General features: G+C 53.9%; 2 protein-coding genes and 1 long non-coding RNA gene across 13 annotated transcripts in view; 1 reads left to right on the top strand and 2 right to left on the bottom strand.

The window, feature by feature from the left end:
* The window catches only part of HLCS (holocarboxylase synthetase), a 222,430-nt gene extending 222,097 nt beyond the window's left edge, over positions 1 to 333 (bottom strand). The window contains exon 1 of the mRNA XM_051833635.2: positions 93 to 333. The gene's annotated coding sequence lies outside the window, so the exon portion shown is untranslated. The remainder of the gene's footprint in view (positions 1 to 92) is intronic.
* A 5,768-nt stretch (positions 334 to 6,101) lies between these two features.
* Positions 6,102 to 19,105, bottom strand: LOC127487597 (uncharacterized). 2 transcript variants are annotated; one of them, XR_011387686.1, is made up of 6 exons: positions 18,800 to 19,105; positions 14,036 to 14,679; positions 11,695 to 11,813; positions 11,414 to 11,489; positions 8,759 to 8,842; positions 6,102 to 6,294 (listed from the first exon to the last, which is right to left on the bottom strand). It is a non-coding gene; the product is annotated as an uncharacterized lncRNA (long non-coding RNA). The 2 variants fall into 2 exon arrangements; XR_011387685.1 differs by lacking the exon at positions 18,800 to 19,105 and having other exon boundaries at positions 14,036 to 17,032.
* Positions 17,644 to 24,984, top strand: part of RIPPLY3 (ripply transcriptional repressor 3) — a 25,548-nt gene continuing 18,207 nt past the window's right edge. For 3 of the 10 annotated variants that reach the window (XM_070071837.1, XM_070071838.1, XM_070071839.1), the window contains exons 1-4: positions 17,952 to 18,190; positions 18,872 to 18,944; positions 23,307 to 23,374; positions 23,487 to 23,568. In XM_070071837.1, coding sequence (XP_069927938.1) covers positions 18,087 to 18,190; positions 18,872 to 18,944; positions 23,307 to 23,374; positions 23,487 to 23,568 — 327 coding nt within the window. In that variant the 5' untranslated portion in view covers positions 17,952 to 18,086. Of the gene's footprint in view, positions 18,191 to 18,871; positions 18,945 to 23,306; positions 23,375 to 23,486; positions 23,569 to 24,984 lie in introns of all 10 variants that reach the window. The other 7 variants (XM_070071841.1, XM_051833638.2, XM_051833640.2 and 4 more) reach the window with 5 other exon arrangements.

The raw sequence follows: 24,984 nt of genomic DNA, 5'->3' as shown, positions 1-24,984 counted from the left end.
GCCAGAACCTAGGATCCCACGTGTCCCCCGCCGTGGGAGCCACCGCCCGGGCCGGCCCCCAGCGACCCCAAAACGGTCCACGCCTCGCCTACCTGCAGGCCTGGCCCACCGTGCGCCCCTGGCCCCGCTCCTGCATGGCCCAGGGGGCCGGCGGCCGCCGCGGAGACGCCCCCAGGGAGGCGTAGGCGTCGTCGCTGCAAACAGTGAGCAGGTGGCAGCCGGCGAGGTGTGCGAGCTCAGAGCCCCAGCACCCCGGCGGGCCAGCCCTAGACGCAGCCCCGAATGCTGGCCACGCCCCAGCCCGCTCCGGGCGGAGCTCAGGTCACACTGCCCAGCGCCCTGCCCGCTGCCCTCCTCGGGCCGGCTGCCCAGAGGCCGGCACAGGAGCCCTCCGTGTCCACTCCCTGGCCTGAGAACGCCACGGGGCGTCTGGCCTGACCCCTCGGCCGTGTGGGGTGGGGGTGGGGGGCTGGCCGCAGTCCCAGCACCCGCCCACCCGGTAGGGCATCCCCTGCACACGTGTCTGCCTTCCCCCTGACACTGGAAAGCTCCAGGGACAGGACCTGGCTCTGTGCATTCCTGGCCCAGAGTGGCCGGCAGGCGGCTTCTGACAGCAAAGGAAAGAAACCGAACTCCCGCTGCCCTGGCTGGGAGCTGAAGCTGCTGAGCGGGTTCCTGTTCCCCAGGGCAGTCCTCCCTGGCTAGAGCCAGTATCCAAAATCCGGATATATTACTTCTTATTCTTCCTATGCCACGGGCAAAACCAGACTTCTGTGTCTACCCTAAGGATGGAATCTGTTATTATTATCATGCCCCATCCAGAGGCACGGAGGGTGAGGGGCTCCCATCTGCGCACGAGGCCCAGCCAGGAGCTGAGAACTCAGTCCAGATCTCCTGTGTGGGTAGCAGAGGCCCAAGGACTCCAGCCATCACCATGGCTTCCCAGGGTCTACACCGGCAGGAAGTGGAGTAGGAGCCAAGGCCAGGACTTGAACCCAGGCACTGCCATGAGGGACACAAGTATCCTGACCTCTAGGCCAAACACCCGCCCCCGAGAGACCCTGAATTCTGGTCCCTGACCCCGAAACCTCCCTTTTCCTTACAACTTCCAGCCAGGACTTGCGGCCTCCCCTGCTCTGTTTTGTGGGACCAGAAGTTCTTTGTTCTGTGCTGAGACACAGACTGACACGTGGTGGTGACTGGAATGTGCTATGCGTGTAGGAAGGGAGCCTGTCTGACCTCCAGAGAAACGCCTCTCAGTGGTCTGCACAATACCCTCCCTTCAGGCCAGCAGGTAAAGCCACCGCCTGCAGGGCCGGCATCCCATGTGGACACCAGTTCAAGTCCCAGCCACACCATTTCCCATCCAGCTCCCTGCAAATGTGCCTGGGAAAGCAACAGAGAATGACCCACGTGCCTGAGCCCCTGCCAGCTATATGGGAGACCCGGATGAAGCTCCTGGCTCCTGGCTCCTGGCTTTAGATTGGCCCAACTCCTAGCTGTTACAGCCATTTAGGGAGTGAACCAATGGATGGAAGATCTCCTCTCTCTCTCTTTCTCTCTCTCTCTGCCTCTTCCTCTCTGTAATTCTGCCTTTGAAGTAAATAAAATAAAATAAATCTCCTTTTAAAAAAATAAAGAACCTCCCTTCAAGGAAAATCTCAGCGAGACCTCCTGTCACTGCTCGGTAAATCTGGGAGCTGAAATTCAGGCGGTGATCAGAATGAACGTCCTCAAAACCTGTTTTTTATTTTAAAAATTTTTATTTATTTATTTATTTATTTCAAAGGCAGAGTTACAGAGACAGAAGGAGAGACAGAGTGGTCTACCCAGCTGCTCCACTTCCAATCCAGCTCCCTGCTAATGGCCTGGGAATATGCTTGGATCCCTGGGAGACCCAGAAGAACTCTCCTAGCTTCAGCCTGGCCCAGCGCTGGCCATTGCGGCCATCTAGGGAGTGAACCAGCAGATGGAAAGTCTTTTTCCCTCTCTCTCTCTCTCTGTAACTCTTTCAAAATAAATAAATAAATCTTTTATACATATATATGTATGTATATGTAATGGATCTTGGATACAAATTAACATCCTTAAGCAGTGCACTTTTTCACTGCTCTAATAATCAGATTCCACAGGTGCACTTCGAGCTGTGTGCTCTTCCCGCTCAGTGTCGCTGAGAACCACACAGACTTGTGCGTGGCTGCACCTGACTCTCGTTCTTTGCTGGGTAGCATTCTGTGTAGGACCATCCCACGCTTCGTGGCGCCGTCTCCTGCTGATGGATGTGGGGCTATTTTCTGTTTCCTCTGACACACGGTGCTGCTCTGAATGTCCACGTTCGAGTCTTAGAGGCCCTGGCAAATGTTCCTCTCTGATTGTGGGGCCTAGACAAGAAACCACTACCAGCAATGGGCCAGGCCAATGTCCAGTCTCTAAAAGATAACGTTCAATTATTTTCCAAACACCAATGTAAACCCCGTTACCAGTGATTTCATTTGTTCCCAGTCAATACTTTTTTAGGTCAAATACTTTCTCTTTCAGAGCTCACACTGATGCCGGCTGTCACTACTACCTCAGAGAATTACATGGTACATGGTCCTCAAACACAGCACTTCACACTGGGGTTCCTGAGCAGGCGTGAGCCAGCTGACCACAGATCCCGCATTGTCCAAAGTCTAAACTGAGGCCGTGGTGGCTTGCACCAGACCCATGGGTCATCGGACAGTGGCAGTGTGTTAATAACCTAAAAATTCGGATGGCAGTTCCACTCAGTGTGCCAGGGTGGGGGAGGGGTGATCTTCCCAGCTCCTGGGAGGCCCCTGTGCTGCTGGCCCCCACCTCCTGTCCCTCCCACGCCCCATACAACCTTCTAGGCCCACCAGCCACTCTTTGATTTGGGATTCATAGTTTTGGTCCTGAGCATTTACCCTAAGTGCAGTAACAAAAGAACAAAGACATTGTATTCAATAGGATGTCAACAGCAGCCTTGTTGGAGCGAGTTTGCTACTGGGAAGTTTTAAATGTTTTCCAACAGGGAACACATTAAGCCAACTGTGGTGCAGCAGCTCGGTGGTGCGATGTGCGTTTAACAGGGACTTTTCTTTCCAGAACATCTGAGACGAGGGTGCAGAGATGGTGATCTGTCACCAGTCAGCACATCAGGGCACGTTCCTAAGAGCAAGAACATTTCTTAGGCAGCCACATCGCATCGATCAAGTTCAGAACATTCAACATTGACCCAGTACTGATACTGACTGTCCCAACATATTTTCTAGCAACATTATTTTCCTCAGTGCGAGGAAAGACATACCATTTAGTTGTCTTGTCTCTTCGCCCCTCCTTTTTTCTGTCTTCCTTTCTTATTCTCCTTGGTCTTTCATGAACTTGACTTTTTTTTTTATGTCACACCCATTTTTTTTTCTTTTAGATTTATTTTATTTATTTGAAAGTCGGGGTGTGGAGGTCCTCCATCTGCTGGTTCGCTGGCCCCTAATTTTAAAAAAGTCTTTAAAAAAAGAAACTCTTTGTCATTTTATTCACTTGTTTATGTACAAAAGGTGTGTAGTCAAAGAACTATGTCCACAGGTATTTGAGTCTACAGTTCTGTGGTTTCATTCATTTGTTTCACTTCTGTTTGTATTCAATTGGAGGTTTCCTCTTCTCCATTTTTGTTGATTACTTTCTTTCTTTTTTTTTTTTTTTTTTTTTTTTTTTTTTTTTTGACAGGCAGAGTTAGACAGTGAGAGAGAGAGAGAGAGAGAGAAAGGTCTTCCTTCCGTTGGTTCACCCCACAATAGGCCGCTACGGCCCACGCGCTGCGCCGATCCAAAGCCAGGAGCCAGGTGCTTCTTCCTGGTCTCCCATGCGGGTGCAGGGCCCAAGCACTTGGGCCATCCTCCACTGCCTTCCTGGGCCACAGCAGAGAGCTGGACTGGAAGAGGAGCAACGGGGACAGAATCTGTGCCCTGACCGGGACTAGAACCTGGGGTGCCAGCGCCGCAGGCGGAGGATTAGCCTAGTGAGCAGCGGCCCGGCCCATTTTTGTTGATTACTATTCCTCCTTTTTTACATAAAAACAACATTAGACAGTACTCCTGTACTTGGCCCTCTCCCCCCACTCATCTGCACATTCTAGAACTCACTCCCCCCACACTCATCTGCACATTCTAGAACTCACTCCCCCACTTATCTGCACATTCTAGAACTCACTCCCCCACTTATCTGCACATTCTAGAACTCACTCCCCCACTTATCTGCACATTCTAGAACTCACTCCCCTACTTATCTGCACATTCTAGAACTCACTCCCCCACTCATCTGCACATTCTAGAACTCACTCCCCCACTTATCTGCACATTCTAGAACTCACTCCCCTACTTATCTGCACATTCTAGAACTCACTCCCCCACTCATCTGCACATTCTAGAACTTACTCCCCCACACTCATCTGCACATTCTAGAACTCACTCCCCACACTCATCTGCATATTCTAGAAGTCACTCCACCCAGTTCAGGGAGATCTTCCTTCACACTTGCTGATGTACTGCAGTTTTGTTTTTTTTTTTTTAAACCAGCTGCCTGTGTCCAGGCACTGAGATAGTTTCCAAAATGTTGCCTTTGGAAACAGTGCTACAGTGAGCAACCATGTACTTATAGATACCTTCAGGCTGGTTGGTGTAGGTGCCTCTTCCTGGAAGATTCCTAGCTGGGGAACTGCAGGGTGGGAGGTAAATGGCTGCCACACGCCCCTCTGCAGTTGATCCTTCTTGTTGCACCCCCAGGGGCAGGAGAGGAACACGCCTGGGTCCCCACAGCCTGTCCGGCCTCCTTTGCCTTTCTGCAGAGTACTAAGAAGCCATTTCTCAGAGCACGGTGTACCATCCTCTTTGTAACAGAATCCAGACCTCTTTTCATGTTAGGGCCACTTCTGCACAGCTTTTCCATGTGTGTCTTTGCTCTATTTTTACCTGCATCTCACACCCTGGCTCCAGTTTTCTGCTGATGCAGACCCTGGGAGCCAGCGGCCACGAAGGCTGGAGCTGCTGGGCCCCGCCACCATGCAGGAGACCTGGACAGAGCTCCTGGTTCCTGGGCCGGCTTTGGAGAATTAACCTGGGGACAGGGGCGCACACTCCCTCTCTTGGGGCCGGCACTGTGATGTAGCCCGTAAAGCCTCGGCCTGCTCCACTTCTAAGCAGCTCCCTGCCGATGCACCTGTAAAAGCAGCCGAAGATGGCCCAAGTCCTTGGGTCCACGCGCCCGTGTTCTCCCAGCCGTGGAGGCCATTTGGGGAGTGAACCAGCAGATGGAAGATCTCTCGCTTTCTCTGTAACTTCTTTCAAATAAATAAATCTCTAAAATTTTTTAAATTAAAAAATCTCTTGCAAAGGGGATTTTTGGTCTTCAGTCCCCTCATGCTTGAAGAGTGACCTGTGGCCCAGGTGTAATTCTTTTCTCTCATTTGTCGCCTTTTACTTTATTTAGGGTACCGAGGTTTGGGGGCGGGGAAGGGGACCAGGCAACGGCTTTCATTCTTTAATGGGGTCACACATGTCCTTTTTTATTTTTTTTTTCTTTTTCCTGCAACCTGGGCTCTGGGTCCCCGGCGAGCCCCTTCCCGGCTTCTACGGGGCGTGCACCTGCGTCCCGCCGCAGGTCCCTGACTCCTCACTGCGCTCCTTCACACCCACCGAGGGCAGCTGCGGCCGCGCGTGCGCACTGACTGGCCGGCAGGGCCGCGGGGCGCCTGAGGGGAGGGCCGCGAGCAGCGGCGACGCTGCCCCGGGGCCGCAGCCCTGCCGGAGCCCCAGCCCGCCTCTCGCCGGTGCAGCCGGGGTCCGGGGTCCCTGCTGTGCCGGGCGGCCGGGCTGAGATCACAGCTCTTCTCCCGGCCGGCGGACTGAGGTCTCGCAGGAGGCCGGTTGATGTTCGCCGCTGCTGCCTGCGCCGTCCGCGCCCCGCCTGGGGCGCACCTTCGTCCGACAGGTGCGGCTCCTCCCCAAGTCCCCGGGGGTCCCGCCCCGCAGCCCATGCACCGCTTCCCCTTCCCTGGTAATGGCCTCGGATCCAGTGCGCCCCCCAACCGGCGTGTCTCACTCTGCCTCTCAGGTTAATTAATTAATTTATTTAAATGTACCGTGAAATAAAAGGACGTCTGAATGAGGTATGCACTAATAATACAAGAATAAAGTTGCCGTGGCGCAGTGGGTTAATCCTCCGTCTGCAGTGCTGGCATCCCATATGGACGAGGGTTCTAGTCCCGGCTGCTCCTCTTCCAGTCCCACTCTCTGCTATGGCCTGGGAAAACAGTAGAAGATGGCCCAAGTGCTCGGACCCCTGCACCCACGTGGGAGACCCCATGGAGTTTCAGGTTCCTGACTTAGGCCTGACCCAAACCTGGCCTTGCAGCTGTTCTGCATGGAAGATCCATCTCTCTGTGTCTCTTTCAAACAAATAAATAAATCTTTACTTTAAAACGATTGGGAGGGAGGGAGAAAGGACTGGGGCGGGATGGCTTTGAGGTAAGTGCTCATCTCTAGGAAGCTGCAGCTCCTGCCCCTCTGCTGGGGGGGGGGGGCTGAGAGAGCAGAAAAGCTGGTACTGAGTGCCCTGCAGCCGGGGACCTCTGTGGGTGTGGGACAGGGCCTGGCTGCCTGCTGGGCGGCTGGGCTAGGGGACAGCGTGCCGCTGCAGGAGACGGGCAGCTGGCACGGGATCATCAGGGTCGCTACATAAAAAGGCAGGGGAAGCGGCTGGCTTGCACGAGCAACTGCCCAAGGCCCCGCAGACCAAACCAAAATAGAGTCCCCGGTTCCAAAGACACTCATCAGCCCTCCAGATCCGCAGGGTCTCGGGCTGCCGGCCTGCAGGAAGGGGGTGTGGCCGAAGGCTTCCTCTCCTTGCTGACCTCCTGGGCGGGGCCACTGACTTCCCCCAGAGGGAGAGGGAGTGGGGGAAGGGTGGGCCCAGGGAGTGCACAGACCCCTGGCAGAGAGGCCCAGGCCTGCAGGGAACCAGGCTGGTGGTGAAGGGCTCAGGATCCCCTCTGGGAGTGTGGCCCTGCCAATGTGGTCACATCTCCTGCAGCGATGCCTATGTGCCTGAGGGAGTCTGTTGGGCTTTGTTCCTAATAATGCCAGGTTAGAAAGCACATATGTACCCATCACATAGGGACAGGTGAATAAATGGGGTTTTTAAAAAGATTTATTTTTATTTATTTGAAAGGCAGAGTTACAGAGACAGGGGAGAGAGGGAGAGAGGGAGAGATGGAGAGATGGATCTTCCATCTGCTGGTTCACCCTCCAGATGGCCACAACATCTGAAGCCGGGCCAGGCTGACGCCAGGAGCTTCCTCCAGGTCCCCCACGTGAGTGCAGGGCCCAAGCACTTGGGGCCATCCTCCGATGCCTTCTCGGTGCCTCAGCAGGGAGCTGGATGGAAAGTGGAGCAGCTGGGACTGGAACCAGCACCCTTAGGGGACACCAGTGGTGTAGGCAGTGGCTTAACCCACTGCACCACCACTCTGGTCCCTCGAATAAATGTCAGCACTCCTCAGGGGAACACTGTGCAGCTCTTTAAGGAGGTAGGCGAGGCAAGACAGTCAAAGGATAAGGAAGCTCTTTGTGTATCAATAAAGACATAGAAATATCTGGAATAGAGTAAGCTCCCTTGTGTGTAAAAAGCAGGCTGGCTGATTAGAAAACACACTTGTATTTGCATCAAGGGTCCTAAAGCAACAGAGAGGGGTCTGCAGGCGCTGGGGGATGATGAGGAAGGAGAGGATGGGCCCTTGAACTGCACCACCCTGCGTGCTGTGTCATTTTTGAGCCGAGAGTGAGGACACTCAGCAGCAGGTTGTCTGTGGCTCGGGAGAAAGGCCAGGCAGGCGCGCTGAGGGGCCAGGCGTGCCTTGGGCAATTGGCAGCTGTGTTGAGTGAGCATGTGGCATCAGGAAGGATCATCCCAAGGCCACGTGGGGTCAGATGAGAGGGAACAGAGACCTGAGTGACTCCGAAACCAGGACCACCCACAGCGGTGGAACTGGAGACAGAGGTTTTCGAGAAAGTTCTACAAGAAAATGAGCTTTTTCTATTCCTGCTGCACTTGAGATACAAGGGTCACCATCATGGAAGTGATTCTGCCGCGTGGGGACAGCTCCTGTCCTCATGTTCAGCAGATAAAATATCACGTAGGGGCTAGTGCTATGGCGCAGTGGGTAACGCCCTGGACTGAAGCGCCTGCATCCCATATGGGCGCCGGTTCAAGACCCGGCTGCTCCACTTCCTATCCATCTCTCTGCTATGGCCTGGGAAACAGTGGAAGATGGCCCAAGTCGTTGGGCCTCTGCACACTCATGGGAGACCCAGAAGAAGCTCCTGGCTCCAGACTTCAGACTGGGCCAACTCTGGCTGTTGTGGCCAACTGGGGAGTGAACCATCAGAAGGAAGGCCTCTCTCTCTCTCTCTCTCTCTCTCTCTGCCTCTCCTCTCTCTGTGTAAGTCTGACTTTCAAATAAATAAATAAATCTTAAAAAAAAATGTCCACTGTGGATGAGCTTCCCACTTGATGGTATTATGTCACAGCACGCAGAAGAGGGGTCCCTGTCTCTCCCCATCCTGCTTCTTGGAACATGGACTTGGTGGCAAGCTGCCTTGGGTCCTGAGGATGCTGGCAGCGCATGGGGAAGTGGGGGAGTGAGAAAGAAGGGGCGTGTGGCTTTCAGCCCCCATTACCTCCTCCAGACTGTAAGAAACAAACCTACCTTATGTAGCTCACTGCTACTTGGAGTCTCTTAAAAGACAGGCAAGCATACATCCCCACCAGTGTCCAGAGATGGTTCTGAGACCTGGGGATACAACGTGGATTGTAAACTTCCCGTCTACTAAATAAATAATAATAAATAAAAATAAATAATATGTGTCCAATTACAAGGCAGTTGTGTCTATCATATACCAGACAGTATACATAATAAACTGTTGTTGTCTATTCTTTTTGTAATTCTTTTAACTTTTCTTATTTTAAAATAGCTTTGAGAAGCAAAGAGACAGGGACACAGCAGAACACAGAGAGAGATCTTCTACCTGCCAGTTCATTCTCCAAATGCCCACAGATGCCAGGGTGAGATCGGCATCTGGGGACCCTGCCTGGGTCTCCCACATGTGTGGCAGGGACCCACCTATGTAGTTACCGTCTGCTGCCTCCCAGGAAGCACACTAGTAGGAGCAGAGCCAAGACTCAAACCCATGCCTTCCCATATGGGATTCGAGCCTCTCAGGCTATGCCTGATTGCTGGCCCAGTTGCTCTCTCTTCCACTAGTGTGGAGCTTAAGGTTATATTGGACCATGGGCAAGGTCATCTTCCCACGGAGAACGGGAAGTAGGCTGGACACCCACTCACTTTTATCTCAAAAGTTAGAAAAAATACCTGTATTTTCTAGGAAGCAGAGATTCCTGGAATGTAACTGCTCTTCCTCCTCACCTTCCTCATGCTGCTCCAGCCCCATTAAAAGACATACCCATGGGAAACACACTTTTTTTTTCCCAATGCCATAAAAAACCCAGGGCAGGCTTTTAGCCTAGTGGTTAAGATGCCTGAATCCCAGGGTGGAGTGCCTGGTTTGATTCCTGGCTCCAGTCCTAACTCCAGCTTCCTGCCAATGCAAACCCTGGGAGGCAGCAGGTGATGGTTCAAGCAGTCGGGTTCCTGCCACCCCTGTGGGAAACTTGAACTGAGTTCTCAGCGCCCCGCTTCTGCCAGGCCTGGCCATTTTGGGCATTGGGGAGAGAAGCAATAAGTGGAGCTCTCTAATGTCTATGTAGCATCCATCTGTCTACTTACCTACCTGCCTGTTTCTCTATGTAGCATTCATTTACTTACCTACCTGCCTATCTGTTTCTCTGCCTTTAAATGAATCAGTAAGTAAATAAACCCAGAGAAGGAGGGAAAAAGAGAAGCCGTTAATATCTTTTCCCCAAAGATTTATTTATTTATTTGAAAGGCAGAGAGAGAGAAGGATCTTCTATCCATTGGTTCATCCCCCAAATGGCTGCAATGGCCAGGACTGGGCCAAGGCTAAGCCAGGAGCCAGAAGCTTCACCATGGGTCTCCCACATGGGTGTCAGGGACCCAATAACTTGGACCATCTTTGGCTGCTTTCCCATGTGCATTAGTAGGGAACTGGATCAGAAGTGTGGCAGGGGCCGGCGCTGCGCCGCAGCAGGGTAAAGCCCCAACCTGAAGTGTAGCATCCCATATGGGCACCGGCTCTAGTCCCAGCTGTTCTTCTTCTGATCCAGCTCTCTGCCATGGCCTGGGGAAGCAGTGGAAAATGGCCAAAGTCCTTGGGCCCTGCACACCCACGTGGGATACCCAGAACAAGCTCCTGGTTCCTAACCAGATCATTCAGCTCTGGCCATTATGGCCATTTGGGGAATGAATTAGCAGATGGAAGACCTCTCTACCTCTCTCTCTCTCTCTACCTCTCTTTGTAATTCTTTCAAATAAATAAAAATAAATCTTAAAAAATAAAGTGGAACAGCCAGGACTCAAACCAGTGCCCATATGGCAATTCATGCAGCGGCTTTACCTGCTCTGCCACAACGCTGGCCTCTTGATTTTCAGTTCATCAGAATAGAACCTGAATGTCAGGGATCCCTGGACCTCAAACCATTTTCATGAGGGGATGATCTGAATAAGTCATAGGTCTTGCCCCCTTTCCAGTCCCTGGGTAGAAAGCCAGGAGGCGGGGCCAGCACCGTGGCTCACTTGGTTAATCCTCCGCCTGCAGCTCTGGCATCCCACATGGGCACCAGGTTCTAGTCCTGGTTGCTCCTCTTCCAGTCCAGCTCTTTGCTGTGGCCCAGGAGGGCAGTGGAGGAGGGCCCAAGTGCTTGGGCCCCTGCACCCCCGTGGGAGACCAGAAAGAGGCACCTGGCTCCTGGCTTCAGATGGGCGCAGTGCCAGCCATAGCGGGCATTTGGGGGGTGAACCAACAGAAAGAAGACCTTTCTCTCTGTCTCTCTCTCTCACTGTCTATAATTCTACCTGTCAAATAAATAATAAAAAAAGAAAGAAAGAAAGCCAGGAGGCACCCTGAAATGATCCCCAACTTAACTGCGTCTGCAAAGACTCTTTCTCCGAGTAAAGTTACACTCAAGGTTCCAGGGGTTTGTACTTGAACCCTTCTGGGGGCCAGCGGGTAATCCAGTGTGGGTGGAATGCCATGTTGTGTGGGCAGCTCCAACTGAGGTCTTGCTGCTAACTGAGTGCCCCCGGGGTACAGAAGCTGCTGTTTTCCATACACTCTCCTGCTGGGTGTTAGCTGGAAGTGCACACTCCACCTGACCTCGCCAGAGACCATCCTCATTGTCCTGTGAAGCTAACCACAGTCACGTCTGCACACTCTTCAACACCTACTGTGTCAGGAGTTGCTGTAGGCACCAGGATATAGCAGGGAATGAAGCAGACAAACTCTGTCTCAGTGGCTGTCTTACTGGAAGAGAAAGACAATATACAAGATGAGTATGTGAAATGTGGGGCCGGCACTGTGGTACGGCAGGTAAAGCTGCTGCCTGGATGCCAGCATCTCACATGGGCGCTGATTCATATCCCGGCTGCTCCACTTCTAACCCAGCTCCCTGCTAATGGCCTGGGAAAGCAGCAGAAGATGGCCCAAGTCCTTGGGGCCCTGCACCCACCTGGGAGATCCGGAAGAAGTCCTGGCTCCTGGCTTCTGATTGGCACAGCCCCAGCTGTTGTGGCCTTTTATGGGGTGAACCAGATGATGAAAGACCTCTCTCTCTGCCTCTCTGTAAGTCTGCATTTCAAATAAATAAAAAAAAATTAAAATAAAAAATAAATTAAAAAAAAAAGAGGAAGCCAGGTTGGGGGAACATGTAGTCTTTAAAAAACCAAAGAGGGGCTGGCGCTGTGGTGCAGTGGGTTAGAGCCCTGGCCTGGGGCGCCGGCTTCCCATGTGGGCACCAGTTCTGGTCCTGGCTGCTCCTCTTCCAATCCAGCTTTTTGCAATGGCCTGGGAAAGCAGTAGAAGATGGCCCTGGTCCTTGGGCCCCTGCACCTGCATGGGAGACCTGGAAGAAGCTCCTGGCTCCTGGCTTCGGATCGGCGCAGCTCCGGCCATTGCGGTGTGAACTGGCGGATGAGGACCTCTCTCTCTACCTCTCTCTGTGGCTCTTTCAAATAAATAAAATAAATCTTTAAAAAAAATAAAAATTAAATTAAATTAAAAAACAAATGGGATGGAGAGCAACGAGCAGAAAAGGACGGGGCACATGGAGGTGTTGTCCGTGTGTGTGGACAGAGGTGCTTTTCTGCAGTGTCCAGGCATCATCTGGGGCAGCTGCTTGAGGACCTGAAGGAGGGGAGGGGACAAGCCCGGCAGATGTCTGCAGCCGCCTGGGGCGAGTGTGCCAAGGCTGCTCCTGGTCCAGGGGCTCCAGGGGCAGTGATGGGAGGGAGAACGGTAGATAAGATTCAAGAGACGTAGGCGGTGGTGGAGAAAGCAGGGCGGGTGTGGCAGCCCCTGCTGTGGCAGTGCCTTGAACCCCTGCAGTCTCTGGAGATTCCGCTCTAGACATCAGTCAGCCTGTGGTTGAACCTGAAGGTCTGCAGCACCGATGGCTAAGCTTGGTTACCATGTTTCCCTTCACACATGGAATACAAAGCAAATCCAGGCCTTAAAATAAGAATTCAAAAACAAATCCATTTCATACACAATCCGGGTTCTCTAAGAGAATTGAAAGCCGATGCAAATGCATTTGCTCTTAGCAGTGTTGGGGCCGAGAAGGTTAACACCCCAAAGTACTGAGGCCTGGCCTGCTGAGGGCTCTGAACCAAGGGGGCTTGGAAGGCTCCAGAAGCAGCCGCAGAAGCAGTCTCTCACCTCCCATCTCCTGCTTCCCTGCCTCCCCCAAGGAGCTGGCCATAAAGCTCTCTAACCCACCTGTCAGCTGTCTGTCGTAAAACCCGATTCCTGGGAAGTCCTGCCCCACACCTGGCAGGAAGGAATGCCCCACAGAAGGGCCAGGAAGAATCTGGACAGACAGGCCGTGCTGGGCTTCGTTCCGTCCACTTCCACTGGGCCATCTGCTTCGTATCAGCTTCTCGCTCCTCCACTATAAAACACCTGAGAGTTCCTACTAATGAAGGAAGAAGGTTCACTTGGGCTCACGGTTTTGGAGGTTCACAGTCCAAGATCCCATGGCCCCAGAGATCTGGTATCTGGTGGGGGCGGAGGCAGGCGATGGTGGAGCGTGCAGAGGGAGCCAGGAGGTACACTTCTCATCTCGCCTCATCTAGGTGGTCTTTCATAATGCCAGCAACATAACCCAATCCAGGCACCTTCCAAGGACCTCCTCCAGACACTGTGATTGGATTAACCCATGGACCTTTGGGAGACTTGCAACCTGTTATCCAAACCACAGCACCTTTCTGCCCAAGTACATTTCTACTTCTTCACTGAAGTGACACACAAAACAGACGGTTTCCTCTGGATCTTTGAGTCTTCATTTCTGAAGGCTCTCATGTCACGTAAAACTGATTAAATGCGTTTGCTATCTTTTTCTCTTGTTCAAGTGTCTTTTGTCATGGGATGGTTGGTGTGACCCTTTTTTAAAAAAATGTGTTTGAAAGGCAGAGAGAGAGAGAGAGAGAGAGGTTTTCCATACAATAGTTCACTCCTCAAATGGCCACAAGGGCCAGAGCTGAGCCAATCTTCTGGGTCTCCTAGGTGGGTGCAGGGGCCCAAGCACTTGGACCATCTTCTACTGCTTTCCCAGGCCATAGCAGAGAGCTGGATGGGAAGTGGAACAGCTGGGACTTGAACCGGTGCCCACATGGGATGCTGGCACTGCAGGCAGCGGCTTTACCTGCTACCCCACAGTGCCGGACCCCATGTGACCCTTCTGGCAGGTAAGGACAGGTGCCAGACTTTCCTGCCCTACACAGCGTATTCACAATCCCCAGAAAGGCAGAAGCAACACAGGCATCCAGGATAAGCAAGATGTAATATATACAAACCGTAGGATATTATCCAGCCTTAAAAAGTAAGGACATTCTGACACATGCTACAACATGGATGAATCTTGAAGACATTTAGCCAAGTGTGAGAAGCCAGCCACCAAAAGATCAACACTGTACAATTCCACTTGCATGGAGAATCCACTTGTAGCTGGCGCAGTCAGGTGCAGGCAGACAGAAAGTGTGTCGGATGCTGGGGGCCAGGTAGGCAGACGAACTGCGAAGTTACTAAGAGCTTCAGTAGACGGTGACCGCCGCACAACAACGTTGTGCCTACTGCCGCTGAGCGGTGCACTCCAAACAGTTCCGATGGTAGAATGCTATGCCGTTTGTGTTCTAATCACAAGTCAGAAAGCAAAACCAAATGAATTAAACGCATATATAGTCCCCCTGTAGCACCACCAAGAGCAATCCCAACATCTTGTAGCTTCTAAAACTTTCCAGAAATGCACAGGGGGGTGACAGGAAATGCGGTCTGACTAAACAAGGGAAGGAAATGATCACTTCCCTGCCGCCTTCACACTGTTTATGTGAAAATATTCTGCCCTCAGTGTTTTCTCTACTGCCAGCCTCCTCCTGGGAGCCCGGAAGCCCTGGGGGCTAACGTCTTTACTCTTTGTTTCCAAGCAACACGGAAAGTCAACCTACAGAAAAAAAGAATTTTTAATTAAAGACAGCATAGCAAGAAGTTGAATCTCCATTTTATTTAATTCCAAGATCACCTCTCAGGCAGGGACTCACAGTTTATAAACTAGTGGCCTAATTACTCCTTAAGAATTCTATCCCCCCCCCTTACTTCCTCTATCACAAAGATCTTCCATAGACCAAAAAAAAAAAAAAAAAAAAAAAAAAGGGATAAGAAATACAGTATACTTGGTAACACAAAAGCCCTGTTAACTCCCAACCACCTCAATAGCAGTTTATTTTTATTGTATTTTAATTCCTCTATCTAGAGATGACTTATAAAAAAGTTCATTATCACCAATAAAAATTTTGCATCAACCACTTTGTCACCAAAATGTGCAGTTATGGATTTAAGTTATGGTTTAAGTAGTTACATGTTACTCTCTCTTTTGTTAAAGTGCATCTATTTATTTGAAAGGCAGAGTGATAGAGAGAAGGGGAGACAGAGAGATCTTCCATTGGTTCACTCCCCAAATGACTGCAAGAGCTGAGGCTAAGCCAGGCTGAAGCCAGGAGCCAGAACTCTCTTCTGGCCTCCCGCATGGTGGCAGGGGCACAAGGACTTGCCCCATCTTCCACTGCTTTCCCAGAAGCATTAGCACGGAGCTGGATCAGAAGCAGAGCAGCCAGGACTGGAACCAGCCCTGCGACATGGGACGCCAGCGTCGCAAGTGGCATCTTAATCCACCACGCCACAACACCAGTCCCTGCACGCTGCTCTTTGAGGAGAGATTATCTGCATCAATTATTTGGAACTTTTCTACTAAGAACATTTGCCTATTTCTCCCAGTTTTTTCATTTATTCACTAGATATTGGTGTCAGAATAAATTTGTAAATATTTTATATTCTGAGTTATACTCAAATTTTACTCTATTTTGTTGCTCAAACTGTCCCAGCTTTGGCCATGGTGGTCTTGTACTGTGATTGGCAAAGGAAAAAAAAAAAAAAAAAAGGTATGAGAAAGTCAAGTGCCTCCTGCTTCGGGTCCTCCTGCCCTTTCCCGTGTATCTTCAGAGGCCTCGGTTTCTAAAACCCGTGCACCTGGCGGGAGAGTGAGGTCTGGCTCTCTAACCAGACCTCGGTACACACCACCCTTTACCTTCTCTCACCCCCAATTTCCTAGTCTGTAAATGGAGGATAATGCCGACCTGGCAGGGCTGGGGTGAGGGTTAAAACTCTGATCTACCCTGTGCCCCAGGACAGGAGCCTGGACTGATAGGATTCAGAGACAGGGACAGTGGAGCGGTGGTACCCAAGGGCTGGGCTGGGCTGGGGGCTGTTGAACAGGTGGAGTTTCCGTTTCAGCCACTGGAGACAGACAGTGGGATGATTGCCCACCAACTCATCTGTACATCTGAAAAGGGTTAAAATTATAAATGCAGGTTCTTCATTCTTTGCCATAATAAAAATAATATATTTACTATGGAATTTTTTTTTTTTTTTTTTTTTTTTGGCAGGCAGAGTGGACAGTGAGAGAGAGAGACAGAGAGAAAGGTCTTCCTTTTGCCGTTGGTTCACCCTCCAATGGTCACTGTGGCAGGCGCACCGCGCTGAGCTGAAGCCAGGAGCCAGGTGCTTCTCCTGGTCTCCCATGGGGTGCAGGGCCCAAGCACTTGGGCCATCCTCCACTGCCTTCCCAGGCCCCAGCAGAGAGCTGGCCTGGAAGAGGGGCAACCGGGACAGAATCCGGCGCCCCGACCGGGACTAGAACCCGGTGTGCCGGCGCTGCAAGGCGGAGGATTAGCCTATTGAGCCACGGCGCCGGCCACTATGGAAAATTTAAAGAACACTTTAAAGATGAGACAGAGACAGAGTTCCCACCCGCTGGTTCACTCCGCAAATGCCCAAGCTGAGGGCTGGGACTCAACCCAGTCTCCCATGGGTGTCTGGAACCCGTGTCCTGTAGCCCTCACCACTGCCTCCCAGGGTCTTCAGTAACAGGAGCTGGGGTCGGGAGACAGAGCAGGAGTGAACCCCTGGCACCATGAGATGGGACTCGGGCGTCCTGACGGGCATCTTGAACCACTGGCCCAAATGCCTGCCCCCTCAGCATCCTTAATCATCCGAGTTCTCAGGGGCCGTTTCTGGTTTGTTACTCATAGACTTTTTTGTAGTTCAAGCTTTGTTTTCTTAGCCTCCTAAGCATTGCCGCATGCTGTTAAAAATCTCTACACTTATTAGCCGCATCCAATGCTGCCATCAGCTGCCTAATGGTTGCCATAGTTTTAGACGCACTTGGAAGACGGTCTAAGTACCACCACCGCAAGGAACATCTCTCTGTCATTAGCTACATTCTTATTCCCATTTCAGAAAGGCAGACACCGGAGGAGAGACTAGGCCAGCAGGCGAACAATTGCAGATGCACCCAACGCTCCCGGATCGCTACCCGCTCTTCCCGGCTCACGGCGCCCACGCCTGGGTGCCCAGCGCTGTCCCTGCACCCCGCCTGCACCCCGCCTGCGCCGGTGGGTTAGAACCGCCCCCCTCACCGCTTCACTGGGGTCTCTGCCCTCCTCCACGCCCGCATTCCGTCTCTGTCATTGTTTGTGTAACACCGCCCAAAGTTATTAATTAATCACCCTTCGCTGTTTGCCTTGAATTAGGTTAGACTATTGCCAAAATCTAAAGGAAAAAGGGGGAAAGATCACCGACGGTTGGTGATCTCTGTCTTTTAACGTGAAGTACGGAAAGTGAGCTCCAGTTCTCCAGGCGCGCGGGTGTGCGCCCCGGCGCTGATCCCACCGCAGCCAGGAGGCCGGGAGTCCCGGGCGCCCCAGGGCTGGCTCTGTCCCGCAGGCCGCCGAGCCAGCAGCGGGCCCCCAGCACCCGAACGCGTCCCCGAGGCCCGGCCCAGCGCTCTCAGGATCCCGGGGACGTCTACCGCCGCCCTCCCGGGAAAGAAGCCGCACTCTCTCCGCGGGCCGCTCGGCGCTAAGGGCGTCTCCGCCGCGTCCCCATCCCGCTCCGCGCTCCCGGCGGCCCGACTGCGCCTGGACCCGAGACCGTCCCCTTGGGCACCGGCGTCGGGGAGCCCGCGGCCGGGCACCTCGCTAACCTCTCGGTGGGTGAAGGCCAGGCTCTCCGGAAACCTCCCCCCACCACGCCCCTCCTGGGTTTTCCTTTGTCCGCTGCGCACCCTTGCCCCGGGCTTCTCCAGTCCGCTCCCGGACACGCCCTGCCCCCGCCGAGCGGGTCCTCGCACTGTCCCCGTCCCCTCCGGCAGCGTCTCCGACCCCCTACCCCCCGCCCGCGGTTTCCCGTGTCCCCTCCCTGCTCCGCCCCCGTTTTTAAACCTGGCGCCGAGCGCGCGGGCCGGGAGGACTGAGGTGCGGCGCAGACGCCGGAGCGCGCAGCTTGGCGGGCACCATGAGACCGGAGACCGAGGCTGGAGCCCCGGAGGCGCGGGGGCGCGGCTGTCACTGCCCCGGGGACGGTTTCCAGGTGCGGCCGCCACCGCACGGGCCCGAGAGGTGAGGGTGTCCCCGCGGCCCCGGTGGACGCGTGGAGAGGCGCGCGCGATGCGGGCGCCAGGAACGCAGCGACTCGGACACCCGGGCGTCGCCGGGCCCCGCGGACCCCCAGAGCCCGACGGCGACGCCAGAGGCAGAGGGGCGCAGGGCCCGGTCGCCCAGACGCGCTGCTGTCAAGTGCGGAAAGGAAAGGGGCCCGCGCTTGTGTTTCTGGAAGATGTGAAATTCCCCGAGCTGGGAACCGAAGCCTCGGGGTCCCAAAGCCGGCCTCGCGAGGGAATTCCCTCGGTCACCTTGCTGTCCTCGGGCACCAGCCCTTTCTGAGAAAATCAAAGTCCTTAGGGAAGTGGAGAAGAGGCTGGGTGGCCAGGTAGTCCGAGGGGAGAAAGGGTTTGCTTTCTTTGGGGAGGTGAGGGTGGGGTGGGGAGAGAGCCTGCTGCCCATGCGTTCCCTGAGGATTGTGGCCGGGCAGGGCTTAGATTCCCAGAGCCTAGAGGCAGGGAAAGGGGAGCGCACTGGAGAGAAACGCACGCGGGGCCCTGGCTTGTGCACAGACCCGAGAACCCCAGGGAGCTTTGGGGGTGCCCAGTGACTCCCCCGGAGGCAGACCTTAGACAGGAGAGTGACCTCCGGATGCCACAGAAAGGCCCGCCGGTCACTCTGTCTTCGGGCTTGTTCCAGCCGCACGCCGTGGAGACCTTGGACGCTGACATCCAGAGGTGCCCAGCTGACCCCGACTGGGAGCCCGGGAAGGGTAAGTGTGGTCACCCGACGCGCGTACGGACCCTGAGCACAGCGGCCACGCCAGGCCGGCTCGGCCGCCCCGCCCCTGGCCAGCTAACCCTGAGGTGCCTTGGCCGGACCCCAGTGTGCGCTCCTCATAGCTCCGCCTTGCTTGAGAAAACAAAGCCAACAACCCGGCACGCTGGTTCCTGGGAATCCTAAGGGATTTCTTCCGTGTTGGTGTGGAGAGGACGGCCACCCTGGCCCCTGCCCACCGCTGAGCGCACCGTCCGCGCCGGGCCGGTGCCGCCGTGCAAACAGGGGCCGCCGCCGGCTGAGCTGCCCACGGGGCGCTGCCCACAGCCCCGCCAGGCCGCCGTCTGGCCCTTCCCGAAGCACCGTGGTCCCCCCAGTCTGCACACCCTGCTGGGTCGTTTAAGTTGTTGTCTGAGCAAACACACTCAAGCCCGGGCTTTGGAGCCCAAGATTAATGACCAGTGCCACTCTTTTGTTTTCCTGTGCTGGTAACTCAGTTGCTTTATACATGGCTGGAGTAATGACTCCCTTTCATAGACTTTACCTTTCCTTTGTTACATTTAAAAATATGAATCCATGATCTTCAAAGCACCGAGGAGTTCATCTGGCCAGGGAGCGCCTTGCATTGAAGTCCCAGGGCCCAGCATGGGGTTTGCCTTAGGATAAGAAAAGGAACAGTATGGGGAAACGTACCGTTTTGAGATTTGAGCTACTTTCATAAATTAATCTAAATTAATTTAAATTAATCTAAATATTCACTTCACTTTCTATATAAACTTTAAGAATGAAGCAAGTAAAATCTATAACAAGTTAACAAGAGGTAATTTTTGTAGTCCCAGTTATTCTTACCTGCGATAGCTAAATCATGTAAAATAATTCCTTCTTTTGCACTCAAACTTAAGTACTTAAACGCAAGATTTAAAAGGAGGGCGGGAGAGAATACAGATGTCTGCAATTATCCAACTTTATTTTCACTGAAGTCTGAGGGTTGTTTGCAGGAATGAGAACAGGGCAGCGGACATCCTAGGGAGAAGCAGAGCGGCTTTGGGTTTGATTTGCAAGGAGGTTGCGAAGAGAGGCTCGCCGTGTGAAGCTGCCGTGGGCATAGATGGGTTCGGGGAGGGGTGTGTCGCCCCACCCCCAGGCCAGTTCTTTGCAGAGCCCAGGGGTCCAGCGGAGCGGAGCGGCGGGCTTCGAGTCCAGCAGCCCGGAGCGGTGGGCGCAGCCAGGTGCGGGGAGAGAACGCGTCTTGCTCCACAGCGCCCTCTCTCGGCAAAGCCGGAGAACTCCTCGGCTCCAGGGCCCGGCCGGTAGAATTTCTCAAGCTCTGGGCGGTGGTGGGGGTGAGAGTGGTCCGTACCAGGCCTCTCGGCAAGCAGATCAAAATTGGAATAAAATCTAAGCCTGGGGGGAGGCCTCAAGGCCCCGTGCCCTGAGCATGGGATCACGCTCGCCCACTCGGCGCCCCTTTCACTCCTGAGGAGCTGTGTGCTCTGTCGGGTTTCCCTGCCGGCACTCCCCGGCTCCCTGGGCAGGCGATTTCCTGGAAGGGGTCTGGGAGTGTGTTCCTGGGCCGGGCCCAGCTTCCCAATTTCGTGTAGCTGAGGCCCTCGGCTAGCCAGAGGCTGGCGTGGAGCAGAGAAGGCCGCCTCCCTCTGCTTGTGTGTGCTCTCTGGCTCCTGAGAGGACACGCTTCCCTGCGTGCGCTGACATGCTTAGCTTGCTCCCGATTCTCTTTCCATGTAATGAGCAGAATCTGAAAGTATCTTAAAAAAAAAAAAAGATTATTTGAAAAGCAGTGTTACAGAGAGAGAAAGAGGTCTTCCATCCATTGGTTCACTCCCCAAATGTCTGCAGCTGCCGGAGCTGGGCCGATCTGAAACCAGGAGCCAGGAGCTTCCCCAGGTCTCCCACGCGGGTGCAGGGGCCCAAGCACTTGGGCCATCTTCTGCTGATTTCTCAGGTGCATTAGCCGGGAGCTGGATCAGAAGTGGAGCAGCTGGGACCCCAACTAGCACTCATATGGGATACAGGCACTATAGGCAGTGGCTTTACCCTCTACACCACAGCGCCGGCACCGAAAGTATCTTTAATAAGATTTTTTGGAACATAGTTATATTTACAGCAGCTGTGCATGTTAGTGGGGGAAGCTTTTAGAGTTCAGACAGGTGCAGTGTATGTGTCGCAGTCTCATTAGGACTGGACATGTGAAGGGAACTGTGGAGCCCCTGTCCCGCCTGCCTTCGGCCTGCCGGAGTCTGCAGTGTGGTATTAGACTCTCGGCCCTGCCCCGTCACAGGACATGAATTTGTCTTTAGCGGGACCTGCTTGCTGGTGGCGATAGAGTGAGCCTGAGCTTAGGGATGCTGACTGAGGGCAGAGTTCAGCACAGAAGCGACTTCTTGTAGCCCTCAAGGAGTGAACTTTGCGATGGAAAAGATTTTGCTCCAAACAGCCCACAGTGGTCCATTTTTCATTACTGCAACAAAATACCCCAGGTGGGCTACCTGGGAGGCAGAGGCTTATTCTGACTCACGGCTCTGGTCCAAGGTCAAGGGTTTGCACCTGGTGATGGTCTTCTTGTTGGCAGCACAAGGCATCCCGTGGTGAGAGATGGAGAGCTTGCCTGTGTGTGTTCTGGCCTCTGTCTCTGCTCCTAAAGCCACCAGGATTCAATGCAGGCTCCACCCTGGTGCCTTTATCTCATCCTAATCACATCATAGTTGATCAAGTTTCTACCTCCCCACAGTACTTCTCTGTGGGGATGAAATTTCAACACATGAGCCCTTCAGGGACAGACTCAGACTGGATCCAAACCATACCCGAGCCTCGTTTTACCCCTCTTAGCTCATCACAATATTTGATCAAATTGTGGCTGATGGAATGCAGAGGCTCACTGCACGCCAGTTTGCTCACAGGTGTCGCACACACAGGACTGCACACACATGTGTGCACACACACACACACGCCCCAGGTCCCCTGCAGCATGGACCAGTGTGGAGATCAACAGTGTGGAAGCCCTCAGGGCCTTTTCTTGTCACACCAAAGTAGCAGATTTTGCCCCACTCCCTATCTGGGTCCCGTTCGACTGTTTGGACTCCAAGGGCTCAGAGTTTCTGGTCTGCTGCCCCAGCGCATTTCTGGTCATCCCTGGACATCCCACTCCCCACTGCGCACAATAGCGGAGCTTCCAGAGAGACTGGAGCTAGTGATCCCTGGCTCCTCGGTCCATTCAGGTCCGCCTGCACCGGCAGGTGTTTGGGTAAACTGGGATCGACTGTGCGACCGTCCCCTCGCCTTCCTGGTCACCTTGTAGGCAGTTGGCGTGGAAGGCCTGGCTCTCCTCATTCGTGCTGTCTCCATGCCTGGTGCCCAGCTAGCTTCTCTCTCCCAGGTTCGTGATCTGCCAGTGGCCATGGGCCCCTTGGATGTTACTGAAGTGTGGTGGGAAGCTGCCTTCCCTTCACCTTCCACTGCTGTTACCTGAGTTCACATTCTTGCAAAACTTTTATTGTCATTTTATTTGAAAGGCAAAGAGACAGACAGAGATCTCCCACCTGCTGGTTCACTCCCCAGATACCCATACAAGCCAGGAACCGAGAACTCCATCTGGGTCTTCCACAGGTGTGGGGAGCAACTCAGACTAGACTGTTACTGGAATTAAGACTTATTCTATGCATCTGCTCTCCCACAATATGGCGCTGGGAGAGGAGGAAACAGCTTCTACACAGCTGCCTCCAGTTCAACCAATAAACAGCAGGACCTGCTCCTGATTGCAGGAGAGCAGCGTACTCGGCGTGTGGGTAGCAGAGTTGGGATTGGTGGAAGAGGACTATAAAGGAGGAGAGAGACAACATGCACCAGGAACACCTGAGGAACATCTGAGCAGCCCCCGAGAGAGCCGGCCGGCAGTGTGCCGCTCCCCCGCGGAAGTGGGGAAAGTGGCAGGGGGAACCGCCCTTCCATGGAGGTGGAAGGGACGGTAGCCAACCCGGGAAGAACCAGCAGCCAACCCGGGGAGGGCCGAGCAGACAAAAGAACAGCGCAGGGTCCTGTGTCGTTCCTCCACGAAGAGGGGGAGCGACACACAGGGGTGCCAGGGACCCAAGTACTTGAGCCATCATCTCTGCCCCCCAGGGTGTGCATGCGCAGGAAGCTGGATTGGAAGCAGAGTGGCTGGGATGCGAGTCAGGCACTCTGATAGGGGTTGGGGGTCCCCATGCGGCGACTTCACTGTCGCACCAAATGCCCACCCTTGGAGTTGGCGTCTTCATCATCTCTTGCCAGGGCTGATGCCTCCATGGTGCCCTCCTGGGCTCCTTGACTGGTCTGTCTGTCTGTCTGTCTGTTTTTGCAGCTGGAGCCTGGGGGTGACCAACAAGCTCTGGGATCCAAGGGAGCCTTCGGGTTTCAGCATCCGGTCAGGTAATCGGTGCCCTCCCGGGAGGGAATCTTCCATTTCCCTCTCCTCTGACCACCGGGGACCCTTTAGCGTCTTCAGCAAGTGAAAATCGCTCAGTGCCTTCTCCCATGTTAGTCTGCTCGTACCCAGGAACGTCAAGGATGCTTTGTTGGATTCCTGGACTCCATCTGCTGTGCATCCTGAATGTGTCTCTGTTGTGAGTTAGAAATTGCTTCTCTCACTTAGTTTTTGTGGATTCCTTTGATATATATCATGCCTCAAGGTAAATTCAACTGCATGTGAATTGTATAGTGCACGCACTTTGCTTAGATACTGAGGCACATTTCTGTCTCTCCTCTGGGATATAAACTAGCAGACAATCTAGCTGACCAGGACTCCGCAGCCCACTGATGTCCCATCCGTTCCAGGTGCTGGCTCATGGTCAGGATTTTTACCCGTCTCCATCTCTTATCCCTCGTTCCCACCACCAAAATCGCCCAAACCTACGCCACTGCCACTCTTCAGGGTGTTTCCACCTGGGTTAGCCTGAAAGGCCAGGGAGCTTTAACACAAAGATTCCTTTTTAGAGATGAAAGGTAGATCCCTCAGACTGGCTACACTGGTCTTAGGAAAAGAAACACTTCCATAGCCCTTTTATCTGTGATTTCTACTTCTCCTGGAATTGCTGGGGAAGCTTTTAAAAATACAGATGCTGGCCGGCGCCGCGGCTCACTAAGCTAATCCTCTGCCTTGCGGCGCCAGCACACCGGGTTCTAGTCCCGGTCGGGGCGCCGGATTCTGTCCCGGTTGCCCCTCTTCCAGGCCAGCTCTCTGCTGTGGCCAGGCAGTGCAGTGGAGGATGGCCCAAGTGCTTGGGCCCTGCACCCCATGGGAGACCAGGAGGAAGCACCTGGCTCCTGCCATCAGATCAGCGCGGTGCGCCGGCCGCAGCGCACCGGCTGCTGCGGCCATTGGAGGGTGAACCAACGGCAAAGGAAGACCTTTCTCTCTGTCTCTCTCTCTCACTGTCCACTCTGCCTGTCAAAAAAAAAAAAAAAAATACAGATGCTGGGGTGAGCATTTGGCCTAATGAGTAAGACGCCTGCTGAGATACCCACATCCCGTGTCAGAGTGCCTGGGCTCAAGTCCTGGCTCGGCTCCTGGTTCCAGCACCCTGGGAGGCAGCTGGTGATGGTTCGAGTAGTTGAGTCTCTGCCACATGGGGGAGACCTGGATGGAGTCCCAGGCTCCTGGCTTCAGCCTGACCCAGCCCCAAACAGCTGTGGCAGGCATTTAGGGAGTGAACCAGCAGATGGGAGATCTCTCTCTCTCTCTCTCTCTCTCTCAAATCAGGGAAATCGCAGATGCCTGGGTGCTTCTGCCAGGGGTTCTAACCGGCTCCCAGGTCAGGCCCGGGCATGTGTGGTTTTGGGGCTGCCACCGGATTCAGGGTGCAGCTGGGGTTGGGAAGCACTGTCTGCTTGATGCCCTGCCAGGATTCCCGGGCTGCCTCCCACGCCCTCAGGTGCTGCTCCCCAGTTTCTGATTTGCTGAAATCACCAAGTGTGTGTGGGGCGGGGGCTGTCTTGGATGTTGTGAGACATTCAGCAGTGTCCTGGCCTCTGTCCGCTGA

This window comes from Oryctolagus cuniculus, chromosome 4, assembly GCF_964237555.1.
Source record: "Oryctolagus cuniculus chromosome 4, mOryCun1.1, whole genome shotgun sequence".
Classification (NCBI taxonomy): Eukaryota; Metazoa; Chordata; class Mammalia; order Lagomorpha; family Leporidae; genus Oryctolagus; species Oryctolagus cuniculus.
The sequence above is the reverse complement of the archived record's forward strand: the minus strand, read 5'-3'. Positions and strand labels throughout refer to the sequence as shown.